Source organism: Gekko japonicus, unplaced genomic scaffold (genome assembly GCF_001447785.1).
Source record: "Gekko japonicus isolate JY-2015 unplaced genomic scaffold, Gekko_japonicus_V1.1 scaffold963, whole genome shotgun sequence".
Classification (NCBI taxonomy): Eukaryota; Metazoa; Chordata; class Lepidosauria; order Squamata; family Gekkonidae; genus Gekko; species Gekko japonicus.
The window spans coordinates 251,257-267,386 of record NW_015172583.1 but is presented as its reverse complement, the minus strand read 5'-3'; the positions used below and the strand labels follow the sequence as shown (position 1 = coordinate 267,386).

Here is a 16,130-nt window from a genome sequence, read left to right as displayed (position 1 = left end):
TTGGTTTTAGTAGTCACGGGGAGGGATAAAGAGTTAGGCAGGACACTGCAATACATACCAATAGAAATCTCATCCAGCTGCCTTTCTGATGTTTCCGTAAGCATTGCACAGATACTTTGAAACATACCTTTGGAGCAGTGCTCCCTCTAAGCTGTGGAGTCTTGTGAGCAAAAATTCCACTTTTTGAGCTACTGGCATTAAAGTTGTGAGCGAGCGATTTGGCTACTGCATAAATTAGTTTGCTCTGGAGCCCTCCTTCCTGAGCGAAGACAAAAGTGTGTGAGCCGGAGGCTAAAAAACTGTGAGCTAGCTCACACTAGCTCAGCTTAGAGGGAACACTGCTCTGGAGCCTTTGTCTTTCTTTTTTTGGCTATCAAGTCGTGGCCTTCTCATGGCGACCCAGTGGGGTTTCAAGGCAGAAGATGTTCAGAGGTGGTTTTCCATTGCCTTCCCCTGCATAGCGACCCGTCATATTTTTTGGTTGTCTCTCATCCATAGAAAAGCTAGTCATGAAGGGCAGTCTGATTTCTATGCTCCTGAAAAATTGCAGTATGTAAAGACAGTCATAATCGCTATAGTCCCCCTTGTGTCTCTCTTGTCTACCAAACTTCACCCATGAGAACCTACTCTCTAAACACAGTGGGATAGACTGACTCTACCACTGTTGCGCTGCATAAATCTCTTATAAGTGGGTTCGTTTTCCTCTGTCCAATACAGTTACCATTTAGGCTTCAATCCAGACCCCAGTCTACTCATGCAGTAGAAATAAAGTGGGAACGAGCTGGTATAGCTCTGAGTCGGTAGAATCAGGGCTTCTTTTATAGAAAAAGCCCAACAGGAACTCATTAGCATAATAGGCCACACCCAACAGCAGAAACTATTTATTTATTTATTTGACTTTTACCCCGCCCTCCTGCCTGGGCGGCTTACAATAGTTTAAAAACCAGTATAACAATTAATACGATATCCAGTCTAAAACAATTACCATCAATAAATTATCCAATTATGGCTTATTAAAAATTAAAATTTAAGACGTGGCGGGCATCTGTTATCAAGTGCTAGAACAGTCAGTGTGGTCTGAGCTATTAAAACGCTTGCTGGAACAGCTCGGTCTGTTGGGCCACACCCTATGCCTTCCCTTGGCTTGCTTGGGTACCCCGCGGCTGCAGGGAGCCTGGGCAAGCTGGCCCTTGGACAGGCCAGGGAAGGCATGGGGAGGTATTTAAATGCCTCCCCGATCCTTCCAGGGGGCCCCCTGGCCCACCCGCCTTGGAGTTGCCGGGGGTGTGTGTGTGTGTCACTCTCCAGGTCTTCCCTCCGTAGCCAGGCACACGCAGAGGTTTTGGCTGTAGTGGCCGTGGCCAGCTCTGAAGCTAGCCGGAACTCCATTCCTGTGCGTTCCCGCCCAAAAATAGCCCTGGGTAGAATCAATTGTATCACTTCACGCTATGAGGCTGGGAATAGGGATGCCAGCCTCCAGGTGGGGCCTGGGGATCCCCTGGAATTGCAGCTCGTCTCCAGACTACAGAGATCAGTTCCCCTGGAGGAAATGGCTGCTTTGGAGGGTGGCATCGGACCCCACTGAGGTCCCTGTCCTCCCCAGGCTGTACCCTAAAATCTCCAGGAGTTTCCCACCCTGGAGCTGGCAAACCTATGACCAAGGGGTGCCTCTGGCTGGGTATCACATTTTTGCATTTCTCCCTGTGGGAAACGTCTCTGCAAACCAGCATAGCAGGCAGAGGGCTCTGCTAAAACCCTCCCCCTCCCCCTTCCGTGCTCCTTTTCTATTTGCAAGGAAGGTTTACACTCGAGTGTTCAAAGTGCAGTCTGTACAGGCCTCTGTACAGTCGAATCCGGTTTCGTAGGTGGGTCCAGTTGTTGTGTCCTTTTCATCAGCATGCTTGGAAGCCTTTATTATTACTTGTTCATGTATAGTCCGCCTTTCTCGCCGAGACTCAAGGAGGATTACATAGTGTAAGTTGAGTACAATCGACAGGACGGGACATCCATTTAACAATACAGTAGGGTTTGGACTACAGAAGTCTGAAAACAGAAATCTCAAGACAGAGCTGAAACAAAGCATGAGCTTTTAAAACGTGATACATTCAGTGGTGTAGAAACTACCTAGTCTGGAACATGCTTACAGTGATAGGGAGCCATACAGGAGTATAGGTCACAGTCTCTATCCCTTTAGCAGGGCAACTTACTAGAGATGTGAAGGCCCGGGAAAAAAACGGAAAAATTCGGGGGGGGGGGGAACGTTCCCCCCCCCCCGCTTTTTTTTTGTCCTTTTTTTTTTTGAAGCTTTTTTGTTTTTTTCCAAAAAATTGGAAAAATTGAAAAAAGAAAAGAAAAGAAAAAAAATGATTATGGAACGTTTTATTTTAACGTGATGAATAAAATATTTTAAGACAAGGTGTTCAAATATTTTCCAAATCATTTCTAAAATATATATATATGGTATCAGATTGATCTAATTTCTCTGCACTGCGGACAAGCAAGTCCTAGGTTACAAACTGAACTCTCCAATGCAAGAACAAGATGCATTTCTTCCTTTAGGAGGTGCTATTGTCAAAAGAAAATAAAAAGGTTTCAGTTTTGTTTTTGCATGTGGGTGGGTATTCTGTTTGTAATAATTGTTTGGATACACTATATTTTTAAATATGCTAGTTGTGATAATTTCATGCCAAGTAAAAATGTCCATAGTCATATTTTATGTTCCAAAAGTAACAGAATGACTTTTAATCTAGAAAAGACAAAAGAAATGGGGGGAAAACGGGTTTTTTTCCGAGCTTCAAAATTTCTGGAAATTTTACATCTCTACAACTTACTGACCATTTAATTGCAGTACAGCCCTGTTTATTTGTCAAGATCGAGCGGAAACCCGAGAGAAGGCCCAAGGTGCTTAGCTTTGCTTAGTGTAGGGTTGCCAGGTCTCTTCTTACCTGTGGCACGGGGCTCCTGGCTTCTCGGGATTTTTCTGCCGCATGTGCAGCGCAATAGAGTCCCCCCCTCCGAATGCTAGCTCACACTAACTCAGCTTAGAGGGAACACTGGTCACAGCCCCCAGCGTGATGATGTCACATTTACGCCGCTGTTTGGGGGTGTGGCTTTCTGCGCTGGCCAACTGACCGGCGGCAGATCGAGGCCCCTGAAATCGACTGATCCCCTGACCCCACTGAGGAGATGGCAACCCTGGCTTAGTATGATTCTGTGGCTTGTACCTTCTGCAAGATCTCATCTCTGTCCTTCCCTGCAGTGTCAGCGTCCTGGTTGGGGCACCGAAAGCCGAAACGAATCAGCTGGAAGTCACAGAAGGAGGCTCCGTCTACTACTGCCCCTGGCATCTGGGCAGTGTCAGCTGTGTGCCCATTGAATTCGACAACAAAGGTAAGGAGAGGAGGGCACGGGGTGGGGGGAGGCTGCCTTGCAGGCTGGATCTTGGCATATTCCAGACTCCGGATCTGTACTTTGCTTCCCAGTTTTATGCCTAGGCCACACTCTCCCTGCCTCTCTTTCTTCTCTTAGGTCTTTTTTCAAATATTGTAAATGTCCTGAACGGGAAGCTTGTTTGTGCAGAGAGAGAAAAAAATGGGGAAAATCTACCTTCCCAAGGCGACCAAAGACAGAGGGAATAAGAGATTGGAACCAAATGCAATTCCCAAATAATGGGGGGGGGGGGGGGGGGGTTTTAAAATTAAATACAGAAACCCCAACTTCTGATTGCTGCCCTTGAATAAAGATACGCAGGCCACATTCTTTCTTCCTCCTTCTGTTACCTGGGCAGCTTGCTAAAAGAAATATCTAAGGGGGCCATTGCAAAATGGAGATGGGCTGGGAATGGAACCCCCCCCCCAATTTAAGTATTGAACAAATGGGGAACCGTTCCTCTTATCCCTAGCCAGTGCCGTAATCAAGAGGAAGACCTCTTTGCGAGCAGTGGCTTACTATCTACAGATGAGTAGAGCAGACGCGGATTGGAAACTGTGAAGGGCAGTGTGGTGAAAAGGGTTGAGTCACATTACAAAGGCATGCACCCTGGATTTGGTAGAGAAACTCTGAAAGTGGTATATTAACTGCCTACGGAGAGTGCAGAGATGTATAGGCCTTATACCCTTTGTCAGCAAGAATGAGACAGCGAGCGGACATTAGCTCAGTTTTGCCCCCACAGTGTGAAGGATGGGGGGGATGAGCCACCTTTCTCTCCCAAGTCACGGGAAATACGACTTACTTGGTTGATTGGAGTGGATCCACCGGTGTCTTCCATCGATGGAACGGACTTCTGTCCACAGGGCATGGCTTCCTCGCCTCCCCGCTCCTGCAGCTGCCCGGAATGTCCCCTCAAAGTCGGGGGGGTCAGGGAACACCCCCCCCAGTAATGTCATGAAGAGGAAGTCAGACGTCTGCAGCAGGAAAAGGGAATCAGCAGAAATCACACGCCCCGTTTTGTGTGTGTGCATGTGAAGTGCCCTCCAGTCACTTCCAACTTATGGTGACCCTATGAATTAGTGACCTCCCAAATGACCTATTGTTAGCAGCCTCACTCAGGTCTTGCAAAGGGAGGGCCCCTGTGGCTTCCTTGATTGAGTCCATCCATCTCATGTTGGGTCTTCCTCTTTTCCTGCTGCCTTCCACTTTTCCTGGCATGATTGTCTTTTCCAGTGTCTCTTGTCTTCTCATAATGAGACCAAAGTACGATAGCCTCAGTTTAGTCCTTTGCGCTTCTAGAGAGAGTTTAAAAGGTAAAGGTAAAGGTTCCCTTGCTCGAAAGCCAGTCGAATCCGACTCTAGGGTTGTGGTGCTCGTCTCCGTTTCCAAGCCGAAGAGCCAGCGCTGTCCGAAGACGTTTCCGTGGTCATGTGGCCGGCATGACTAAACACCAAGGTGCATGGAACGCTGTTACCTTCCCACCGAAGTGGTACCTATTTATCTACTTGCAATTTCTTGCTTTCGAACTGCTAGGTTGGCAGGAGCTGGAACTAGAGATGGGAGCTCACTCCATCATGCGGCACACTCGGGCCCCGAACTGCTGAACTACCGACCTTCCACAGCCTGCAGTTCAGCATCTTAACCACTTGAGCCACCGCAGCTCAAGTGGTTAAGAGAGAGTTACATCCAGCCAAATCATCTGTGGGATACAAACCATTTTATATATATTAAAATTTCTACCACCCATCCTTCACATTTTGGTTAAAAAAATGTACCATCTTTCACATAACCCACAGATTAAAGGCAGAGGGAAAAGGACTTGTTGGCTGTCTCTAGCCAGAATGGGAACTCCCGACTGCAAGAGGATAAGGTACTGGGTTCAAGTGACTCCTCTTCCCTAGGCTGAGGACCAAAGAATCCCATGGCTTACCCCACCCCATTCCTCACTCCACAGCAAAACAGAGGGACATGGGATCCTTACACATAAGACCCCTCTGTGCCGGATAGGTTGTCATCTTTAAGAAAACTCTTGCTGCCACAATTTTCATTTCATCGGTCTGATTTTGCTGGATTAAGAGCAAGGAATAAATCCCACGGCGGTTCCTAGGCAAAAAACATATTCTCCCAAGCATCCCAAAGCTAAGAAGAAGACCAAGGTGATGCATAGCCCTGAACTTTGGGTAACAAACTGAAAAGACAGGTGCAGTCGGTGGGTAGGGCTGAGAGGCTGGTAGGAGGCAGTGATGGTTCTCCTGCATTTGTGGTGGATGCCTGTTTTGCCTGGCGTCTGCTGCTTGGGAGTTAAGCTGGTTCCATTTGATACTGGAAGTTAAAATCAGTCTGCATTGTCCCTGAGACCTTTTGCCAGGCATTTCCTGTCTGTTTTCCAGTGGGGGGGGGGAGCATAGAGTCCCTTCTCTGTTGTTATTGAAACTTCCTTGCTGAATTGAACTGGTTTACAACTCTGATTTCTAATGCAAAATAACAGAGAATTTACACCGTAGAGACTGCACGGGATAGACTGTCAGTGGTCTCTACCTGTAGAGAGTACTGGCCAGTGGCAGTGTTCAGTAATTGCTGGAAATTCAGTGCATGATATATTCTGTCTCTCTCATCTGTGACTATCAAGCAAATGCTGAAGATGTCACTCCCCCCCCCCCATGCTCCAGTCTGGCAAAAGGACTGGCAAAAGGTGCAAGGTATTTGATATGTGTAACTGATTGAGGGTGCGTTCAGATGGGGCGTTTCAGCCGGCATAAGCAGTTTGTGCCGGCTGAAACGCGATCACACTTACCTCCTGTCTGCGGAGCCCATCACTGTATGCCTGTTCACACACAGCGGGCATCGGCGGTTTGTTGTTGTTTTTTTTAACTCAGTTTGCGCATGTGCATAGGCAGCCATCCACAGAATGGCGATTTTCGCGCATGCGCAAAACACCCCGTCCAGAAAAGCATGCCCTGAAAAGAGGACTTACCTTTAAAGTTTAAAGAGCAAACTGGCCTCCCTGAGGTCCCGGACTCCTCTAAAACCTTAAACTAAGGACCTTTTCTTTTTTAAAAAACAAACGCCGGGGTGAAGCTTCGCCCAAGCGCATATCGCCGACCTAACAAAAAAAAAAATGGTGGGCGAAAATCGGAAGCCTCAGGCTTCCAAAACGAAGTTGCTCTACAACAGTGGAGAGTGATCAGAGGGGGGGGGGGGTAAAGCAGTTACAACTGTTGCACTCAGGATACCACCACTTGGGGACCTAGTGGCAGAATACAATGGCTTAAAGCTCTTTGCAACGGTTAGGGACGGAAGGCAGATGTTCTACGTGTGAACACCGGTAAGTACACTGATTCCAACCGGCACCTATACCGTTGTAAATGCCCCGTCTGAACGCACCCTGAGAGTGCTAAACTCAGGAGGGAATAAAGAGCCACTGGCCATTTTGTATGTGGATTGAGATGTAGTTCATTGGTAGAGAAGAAGTAGTTCATTGGTAGAGAGCAGGAGAGTGTAACTGTCCATTGGCATTCCATTTGCAATTAATGGTTATTCCCGTTATACTGCGAGGGAGAATTTTTGAAACATGCAATGTCTCCCCTTATACAGGTATTAGAAAACAATATTCTCTCTTCCACGTAATGGGGGCACTGGTGAACATTTAATTGAGTGATTTCCACTAATGTGGTAAAACGATTAAAGAGAGCCAGTTTGGTGTAGTGGTTAGGACTCTTATCTGGGAGAACCAGGTTTGATTCCCCACTCCTCCACATGCAGCTGCTGGTGTGACTTTGAGTTAGTCATAAGTTCTTTCAGAGCTGTTCTCTCAAGGACAGTTCTCGAGAGAGCTCTCTCAGCCCCACCTATCTCACAGGCAATGCTCCCTCTAAGCTGTGGGGTCTTGTGAGCAAAAATTCTACTTTGTGAGCTACTGGCATTAAAATTGTGAGCAGGTGATTTGGCTACAGCACAAATTAGTTGGCTCTGGATCCCTCCTTCCTGAGCTAAGACAGAAATGTGTGAGCTGGAGGCTAAAGAACTGTGAGCTAGCTCACACTAACTCAGCTTAGAGGGAACACTGCTCACAGGGTGTCTGTTGTGGGGAGGGGAAGGGAAGGGAAAGGAGATTGTAAGATGCTCTGAGACTCCCTCCAGTAGTGAAGGGCGGGATATAAATCATCTCCTCCTTCTCCTCCTAGAACAACTGAAGAGACCTGGGCAGAAATCCCGAGTCAGCCAAGGAGGCCCCCTAGTTGATATTGGGCTAGTCATGTTCAATTTTGCCTACCTCAAAGGGTTGTTGGGAAGGTTACATGAAGGGAGATTAGGAGATCAGAGTGCTATACGTGATTCTCCTCTCCCTAGTTGAATCCCCACCCCAGTCTTGTGTGGTAGGTCAGGCTGTGATAGACTGTCTTGCCCAGGGTCACTCATTGAGTTTCATGGTGTGGAGGTAGGGTTGCCACCCTTCAGGTGGGGCCTGGAGAGCTCCCAAAATTACAACCAATTTCCAGATTAGAGAGATCAGTTCCTCTGAAGAAAATGGCTGCTTTGGAGGGTGGACTCTGTGACACTATACCCTGCTGAGGTCCCTCTCCTGGCTCCACCCCCAAACCTCCAGGAATTTTTCAACAGACAGTTGGCAACCCTATGTTGGGGGAACTATCCAGTGCTCTAAGCACTACACCATCTGGACTTCCTGTGTTTACTTATCCTGCCCTCCAAAAAAATACAACATACGTATCGGTATGCTTCTTTGTGGTCGGGCTGTGTATGTTTCTTGTGTCTGTTTGTGTTTCTGATACGTGAGAGGTCGCTTCTGGAGCATAAGGGGGAATGAGAGATGCAGTCCCAAAGCTGCCCAAGAGACGGTTCTTTCAGTAGATTACTTTCAGAGTAATAATTTTGGCAGTCCCTGAGGCATTTTTGGTGGGGAGGATAAGGGCCAAACACTTCCCCTCCCCCAGAGAAGGGCTGAAGAAGGCCTAGAGGCCTTTGCTTGGCTGGTCTAGTGCGGGATTTCCCTGCCTGGGCGCATGGCCCTCCGTATGCTTGGCCAGTACCCAGTGGAGTTGGGCCAGGGGGGAGTTTCCTTCAGCTCAGCTGAGAAAGGCGATTACATTCCAGGCAGGGAGTGAAAAGGGACACCACTGTAGTTTTTTGCATAATCTGGACTGGAGGGATTGAGGTCTCCAGTGGCCAGGAAAATCTGGCCTGTGTGAATTGAGAGTAACACCTCGGTTGGAGCGATTGCAGTTCAAAGTTGGGCAGGCAAGCTTTTGATTTACACAGAGTTCTTGTTTTCTGGTAGAGGGTGTGTTTTTTAAAGAACCCCGCACAAACACACACACAAACGTAAGCGGCTCAGAGGAATGTTAAATGGATTACTTGATTTCTGGAGGGGTTTTTTTTTGCATTAGCCTCCCCCACCCCAGAACTGTGAAATGGTGTAAGACGTTATTAGCCAGAAAATCTAAAGAAACTGGACTATGCAGTATCCTGTATCATTTGGTAACTTGTGTAACCTGTGGGATCTGTGTATACAATAAGCAGAATGAAATAAATATATTTTAAGGGGGAGGGGGGAGGGTTGTGAAAAATACACTAGGTAAAGTATCAATTCAGCCTATTTTGCTTTTTCCAAGTGTGCCTTACCCCATGTTTAGTCAATTTGGTTTTGTGGCCCGATGGAAAAAGGAAATGTGCTGGAGATTGAACTCATCAGTCCTCATTTGAAATGAGATTCCTATGTGGTTTGAAATGCATCATGCACCCAACAACTAGGGGTACCAACTGGCCTGGAGGAAGATGTCCTGTCCCTTTAATAGAGGCTTAACAGGAAGTTATTTTTCAGGGGATGTTATTTGGCTCCATGCTGTGAAAATCTTCCGTTGCCCATTTCCACACATTAAGCTGCTGTCAAACAGGATATTCGCCTCCAGGCCAGTTAGTAACTCTGCCAACAGTCCAAACATGGGCCGTGGACAAGCAGACTAGTATAAATGTCCCTATTGTGGGGGAGATCCTTGTTATGGGTATTGAGTGTTTCCATGGAACAGAGCAGTGGTTTTGAAACTTCCTCCCCTCAGGGAACCGTTTCCACATTGACGTCTCCACCAAGGAGCCCTTGTGTGTTTGCAGAGGAGTTGTGAGGCATTCTAGGAGACACAGTTCACAAGAGGCACTGTCCTGGCATGCTGGCCCTCTCTGTTGCTTCACATGAATTGTGAGCAGTGTTCCCTCTAAGCTGAGTTAGCGTGAGCTAGCTCATAGTTTTCTAGCCTGCGGCTCACACATTCTTGTCGTAGCTCAGGAAGGACGGCTCCAGAGCAAACTAATTGATGCAGTAGCCAAATCGCTTGCTTACAACTTTAATGCCAGTGGCTCACAAAGGAGAATTTTAGCTCACAAGACTCCACAGCTTAGAGGGAACATTGATTGTGAGTGCTGTGAAGGTCAAACGAGTCCAGCTCTCTTTCAAATAAATTTTTTGTGCTATTTTTGATCTCCGCTTTGAGGAACCCTTGAGAAACTTCCAAGGGACCTCAGGGCACCTTAGAATTCACTCAGAAAACCACAACTTCATTAGAAAACTGTTAAGTCCAGCGCTTAACAATTAGTCAGAGAGTGATTTCAGCAAAAACTCAAGTTTAATCTTCAACATGAACACTTCTCCAACACGGTACAACATCTGATAGCCCGAACAGCTTGTCCATAGTAGCTGCTCGGTATTTAAACATTTCCTGGCTAATATAGCCACACCTACTATACAGATAATAACCAATGCGGTTGAGCGTATAAGAGCCAATCACTTTCGTTCCCGCTCCCGGTTTGCTTTATCGTGATTGGACACATTAGTCTTGGACTTGAATCCCTGTCCAAGACGAAGCTTAACATAGCTTCCTAATGAGATGTTTCACATTACATCTAATGCATTCATGGCAGCTTCTGAATACATTACAAAAACCAATGGAATGGAAGTGTTAAGCGGAGGCCTGCAACCAATCCCACATAGGGGTGCCAGCCCTGGGTTGGAAAATTCCTGGAGATTTGTAGGAGGAGCCTAGGGCAGGCAAGGTTTGAGGAAGGGAAGGACCTTAGCAGGGTATTATGCCGTGGCGCGCACCTTCCAAAGCACCCCTTTTCCCCAGGGGAACTGAGTTCTGTCATCTGGAAATCCAGGTGTAATTCTGGGAGATCTACAGGCCCCACCCGGACGTTGGCAACCCTAATCCCATCTCACCCATAAAACCTTACATTCCATGTTCCTATAAACTGTCAAGGCAGGCTTATCTTTCCTCTTGCCCTTCTACTTCCTTTAATTGACTCCCTCATGCTCTCACACAGTTTCCTCCTCCTCGGAGCATATTTACTCCAATGAGACCAGGTTTTTCTCTTCTGGTTAATTTACAAAGTCATATTTTTCTTCACGCCCCTGAAGTCTTTTGAGAATGCAGAGATCTCCTATTTTGTCCGTGGGTGGTCCAGTTTTAGTGTTTTCATGGTCCCCTCCGGCGCCATACACTTTGGATCAAGTAATAGTTGGGGGGGGGGGTGAGTGGAAATTTTGATTGACAAGAGGGTTTTTCCTTGCCCTGAGTCACTTTGTGCGAGAAGCGTTGGAAATCTTGGGAGGGGAGAAAACGAAAACAGGGCTGTGTTATGAAATACTTTCTCTCTGAATAAACAGGGGATGGCATTCCTTGAGTTTTGGTTCCCAGCAGTGCTGTGGGATTTTTGAAATTGCGATGGGCAAAGAGTATTGATTTTTTTTTTTTTTGTTCAGGCTCTGAGGTAAATTAAGGAAGGAAAAAATGTGTGGGGCTAAGCAGTATTTTGGAAATGCCAGTAGTTTAAAAAGATAGAGAGAGAGAGGCTTTGGGTGAGCCACAGTTAGTCTATGGGCCTTGCGTGGTTTACCCTGATTTAGAGTAGCCATCTAGAGGTCAATGCCTGATGGTTTACTAAAGTTCTCACAAGTTCCTAAAGTGACTGTCTGTCTGTATCTCGTTGGACTGTTGCTTTGGTATTTAGAAGCAGGAAATCTAGTGGCTTTGTTTGGATCAGGGCCAGCGTACTGGAGATGTCTCTTCTGGTCTGGATTGAGCCCAAAGGCAACAGTTACTAGGAAAATGACAAGCTTATAGCCCTGAGTGTTGCCTTGGGTTTCACAGACTTCTGATACCTGATTCACACCCTTTTTTCTGAATTAAAACAGTAGGCATACTTGTACGACAAATAACTTAGTTTCAGAGTGTGTAGATTTTACCCTGTGGCACAAGAGCCTAGCAGCACATGCCACTGATCTGGATCTGCCTCCAGGTCTGGAGGGAGGCAATGCCAGAGCAGAGAATCATGCAGATATTTAGTGGGCAGCCTCCTTCAGCAGGTGACAATATTGTTGCCTCTCTGCTTTGGGAGTGAAGGGTTGGTTCAGTATTGTACCAGATGCAAAGCTGTAATAGGTTTACTTGCTCCCTCCCCCCCCAGAGGTAAAGTTAGGGCAATAAATCATGCAGAGATGCAACAGACCAGATATAAAATTTCCAGAAATTTTGAAAACATGGAGAGGGGGTTTCAGGGAGGTTTTCCTGGGGGAAAAAAATCCAGACTTTTTGGAAAAACGGGAAATACCAGTCATGACATAAACATAATAAAATGTATTATTTATAACTTAGCACGTAAAATTATGTTTATTGGCATAGTTATGGGATTGAGAAGTATGAATGCCTTGGTTTTCTACAAGCAAAGTTGCAACTATACTAAAGAGAGAAAGAGTGGCAGACTTCTGTATCCTGTGGTATCTTAGCAAATTTCAGTCATTCCAAAAAGGGGGGGAGATGTTTTTTTCAAGTGCTCCTCCAAATTTCCTACTTTTTCAGATGGATAAAACTGAGAGGAGTTCTCAGGGATTTTTTTTATGCTTATCCATTTTGAGCTAGTAAACCCATATCTTAAAAGTATTTCACTCATTTCAAAAGAAGAAAAATCATAGCTCTTTCCCAGTGTTCCTTAAAATTGCTGTTGGAAAAACTGGGTGGGGGGGAAGTGCCTATAGTATACAATTTGGATAAGTAAAACCTTATCTTAAAAAATATTTAACTTATTTCAAAGAAAAGGGCTATTTCGTAGGAGGTTTTTTTCCTTAGTGGTCCTCAAAATTTCCCAACAGAAAAACTGAAAACAACTCCTGGGCAGTGTTCCCTCTAAGCTGAGTTAGTGTGAGCTAGTTTACAATTTTTTAGCCTCCGTCTCACACATTTTTGTCTTTGCTCAGGAAGGATGGCTCCAGAACAAACTAATTTATGCAGTAGCCAAATCGCTCGCTCACAACTTTAATGCCAGTAGCTCACAAAGTAGAATTTTTGCTCACAAGACTCCACAGCTTAGAAGGGAACATTGCTCCTGGGGGGTGGGGGACAGAGAGGGGATTCCTTTTGCTTGCTTGCTTGTTTTCAGGGCCTTTACTTCTGTACAACAGACAGCCTCCTTGTAGTTATTTAATTCATACATTCCTTGTAGCACTCCAGCGGTTTCCTTGTGGCTCACTAGTATGACCTGGCAGGCACACCGTCTGGAAATGAGTGGCCTAGGCAAAGCAAAGCAAAATAAGAACATAAGAGACGCCAATGTTGGATCAGGCCAAAGGCCCATCCAGTCCAACACTCTGTATCACACAGTGGCCAGAAATACCAGGTGGCATCAGGAGGTCCACCAGTGGGGCCAGGACATTAGAAGCCCTCCCACTGTTGACCCCCCCCCAAGCACCAAGAAGACAGAGCATCACTTGCCCCAGAGTCCCTATCTATACCTTGTGGCTAATAGCCACTGATGGACCTCTGCTCAGAGAGAGGAGGATGCAAGAAGGGAGTTAAAAACACTGGAGAAACTTCTCGGAAGCTAAGCAGGGCTGACACTGGCAAGTACTTAGATGGGAGACCTCCAAGGAATCCCAGGGCTGGGATGCAGAGGCAGGCAATAGCAAGCCACTTCTCTGAAACATCCAAGCCCCACTAGGAACCAGAGGTCAGCCATGACTTCCAGGCTCACACATGCACACAATACTCACATTTTTTTTAAAAAATGGAGAAACTTGGTCTGGAGTCAGGCAGCCATGGGAGTGCATGAAAGCCATGTGCTATGAGGTTGATGCATACGTACCAGACTCCTATGAATTAACTACATTTGTATGGAGAAGAGGCTGGTTCTTGCTTGCTCCCTGACTTAGTTTTCCATCTGAACTGATGTGGCAGATCTCAAGCCCCCCCTCCCCAATGCTTGAGGAAGGGTCTTTGGCGAGAAAGCTTCCTGCGGTTCACATACTCTGCCCCTAGCGATCAAGCTCAGTTGCTTCACCACCCCTGGTTAGGTGCCGTAGGCCCCTGCCACACGGCAGGGGAAAAGCTGGCAAAAAGTGTGGCTTTTAAAAGCCGCGCCAAAGTTGAAACAGCGCGGCGGGATCCCACGGATCCCCTGGCCACGCCGCCTTTTTTCCCCGGCATGATCAGACGCCGGGGAGAAAACACAGAGCTGACGGCAGGCTAGCCAAACTGCGCATGTCGGAGCATGCGCAGTTTGGCTAAGAGCCCGGGACGCGCCGGCGCAAGGACGCGCCGGCGATCAGACTCCCGGTTTGAGGTGCACCATGGAGATGAACCACCTCGGTAGGTGGTTCCAACTTGATGCGCCTTATTGCATGGATGGGCCAGTTCGGGGACGGAAGCACTACGCTTCCCAGATGTTGTGGTGTGATCGCGGCCGTTTGACCCGCCCCCGAACCGTCCTGCTCCCAGCCCAAATTCCCTCGTGTGAACGGGACCGTATTTGTACATTTGGCTTAAGACCCACTGGTCAATGAAGCCAATAAATGAAAGGAAAGGTTATGAGCCGTAGCACACTAGTGTGCAGGGAGAAGAGCTAGAATGTGCCTCTTTAAAAATAAAGCCACCGTGTGGGATGCATATAGGCACATCAGAGTGGGGAGGCCCCGTGCAGCATCTAGCAATAGTTCGGGGGCAGGATGGAAGCTTTTGATTTACAAGGGTCCAATCCCTGCCCCAGATCCATTCTCTGTCAGTATACAGACAGTAGGCATCCTGTGTGAAGGAAGCAAGGATACCCTTGGACTCCTTGGTACAATGTAGACTACAGCTGATTGACATGGGAGAGTCTTAGAAGTATCACAGGGGTGGCCCGAAAGAACTGGGCCAAGATGCTGGTGTGCATTAAAGGCCAGCAAGTCAGTCACGTCTAGCCCTATGAATTAATGACCTCCAGAATGTTCGACGATTAACAGCTTTGCTCAGGTCTTGCAAACCGAGGGCTGTGGCTTCCTTGATTGAGTCTATCCATCTCGTGTTGGGTCTTCCTCTTTTCCTGCTGCCTTCAATTTATAGTCTTTTGGGGACTATGGGGGCAGTATTAGTTGAGCTGCTCACAACTGCAAAGAGCATTGCCGGTCAATTGCTCTGGGGAGCCAGTGGAGAAAATATACATGGGTCTTTTTGAGTGTAGCATGCTTCCAGTTTTAATCTGGGGGGGAGGGGCATGCCTAGGGCTTAAAAAAAGAACAGAAAACTTTGGGAAATGCTGACCTAGACCTACGTGCATTCTCTGCCACACAGGATCCCGTACTGAAGAGGTCAACGGAACGTTGCAACAAATGGAGTTCAAATCTCGGCAATGGTTTGGCGCCACGGTGCGGTCCCATGGCAGCTCCATCTTGGTAAGAGTCGGGTCGCAACACAGATGCTGAGCTAAAGCAGCAGAGGGTTGTTGGGGCCGGGTATCAGCAAATGAGTGACCAGGAGCTGTTAACCGGAACACAGAGCTAGATCCAGATGTTTGCTTTGGGCTGCTTCTTTGGGCTGCATGCAATCGCCTGTTGTGCAGTGTGGCATGGGAGCCATGAGGATCTCCAATGAGACATTTGGTCATTTGGAAAGCGCTTCAGAAGGTGGAACAAAAAAAAAGATATAATGAAAAAGCCCAATTTCTGCCATTTTGTAGGTTCAAAATGGAGTGCCGGCCTAAGCAGAGTTACTTCCGTCTAAGTCCATTGAAATTAGTGGGCTTAGAAGGGTGTGACTCTATTTAGGTTTGCAGGGTTAGATTAGATGAGTACCCATGAGGACTCATGGAGGAGGGAAAATCACACTCAGCCCAGGAGGACCCACGAGGACTCGCGGAGGAGGGAAAACCACACGTTCCCCACGAGGACTCACGGAGGAGGGAAAACCACACACTCCCCACGTTCTCCCTTGTTGCTCTGCCGCACTGCACATCCCGCCTGCCCACACTCCCACTTGCACATTTCCCTCCTCACTCCCTTTTGACTAGTTCCTACATTTGGGGGCAACATCTGCATACATGAAGAAAGTGCTGGTGCCTTAATGGGAATTAACCCTGTGTTTGTTTTTTCTGTTTCTTTCTTTTTTGCAAACCTGGGAATTACCTGGAAATATATACTCTAGTCTTGGGTGTCCCTCCGCATTGTGGAATTGTTTTGATCCACACAGGAGGACCTTTGTCACTATTCAGTAAATGATGGTGCTATGTGCCAAATTTTTCCCATGTTTTTCTCAATGTCTAATGAGGCAAAAAAAAAAAAATGTGGCTACTTGATTTTGAAACTATATAAACCTGGCATGACTCAGAACTCAGTTCGAGGGAAATGTGATTTTCTGATTAATACCCTTTAACGTACTTTTGTGTAT

At 47.0% G+C, this 16,130-nt stretch overlaps 1 protein-coding gene across 1 annotated transcript in view; it reads left to right on the top strand.

The window, feature by feature from the left end:
• Positions 1–16,130, top strand: part of ITGA5 (integrin subunit alpha 5) — a 190,739-nt gene that overhangs the window by 113,800 nt on the left and 60,809 nt on the right. Inside the window, exons 2-3 of the mRNA XM_015421472.1 lie at positions 3,260–3,390; positions 15,039–15,139. Coding sequence (XP_015276958.1) covers positions 3,260–3,390; positions 15,039–15,139 — 232 coding nt within the window. The remainder of the gene's footprint in view (positions 1–3,259; positions 3,391–15,038; positions 15,140–16,130) is intronic.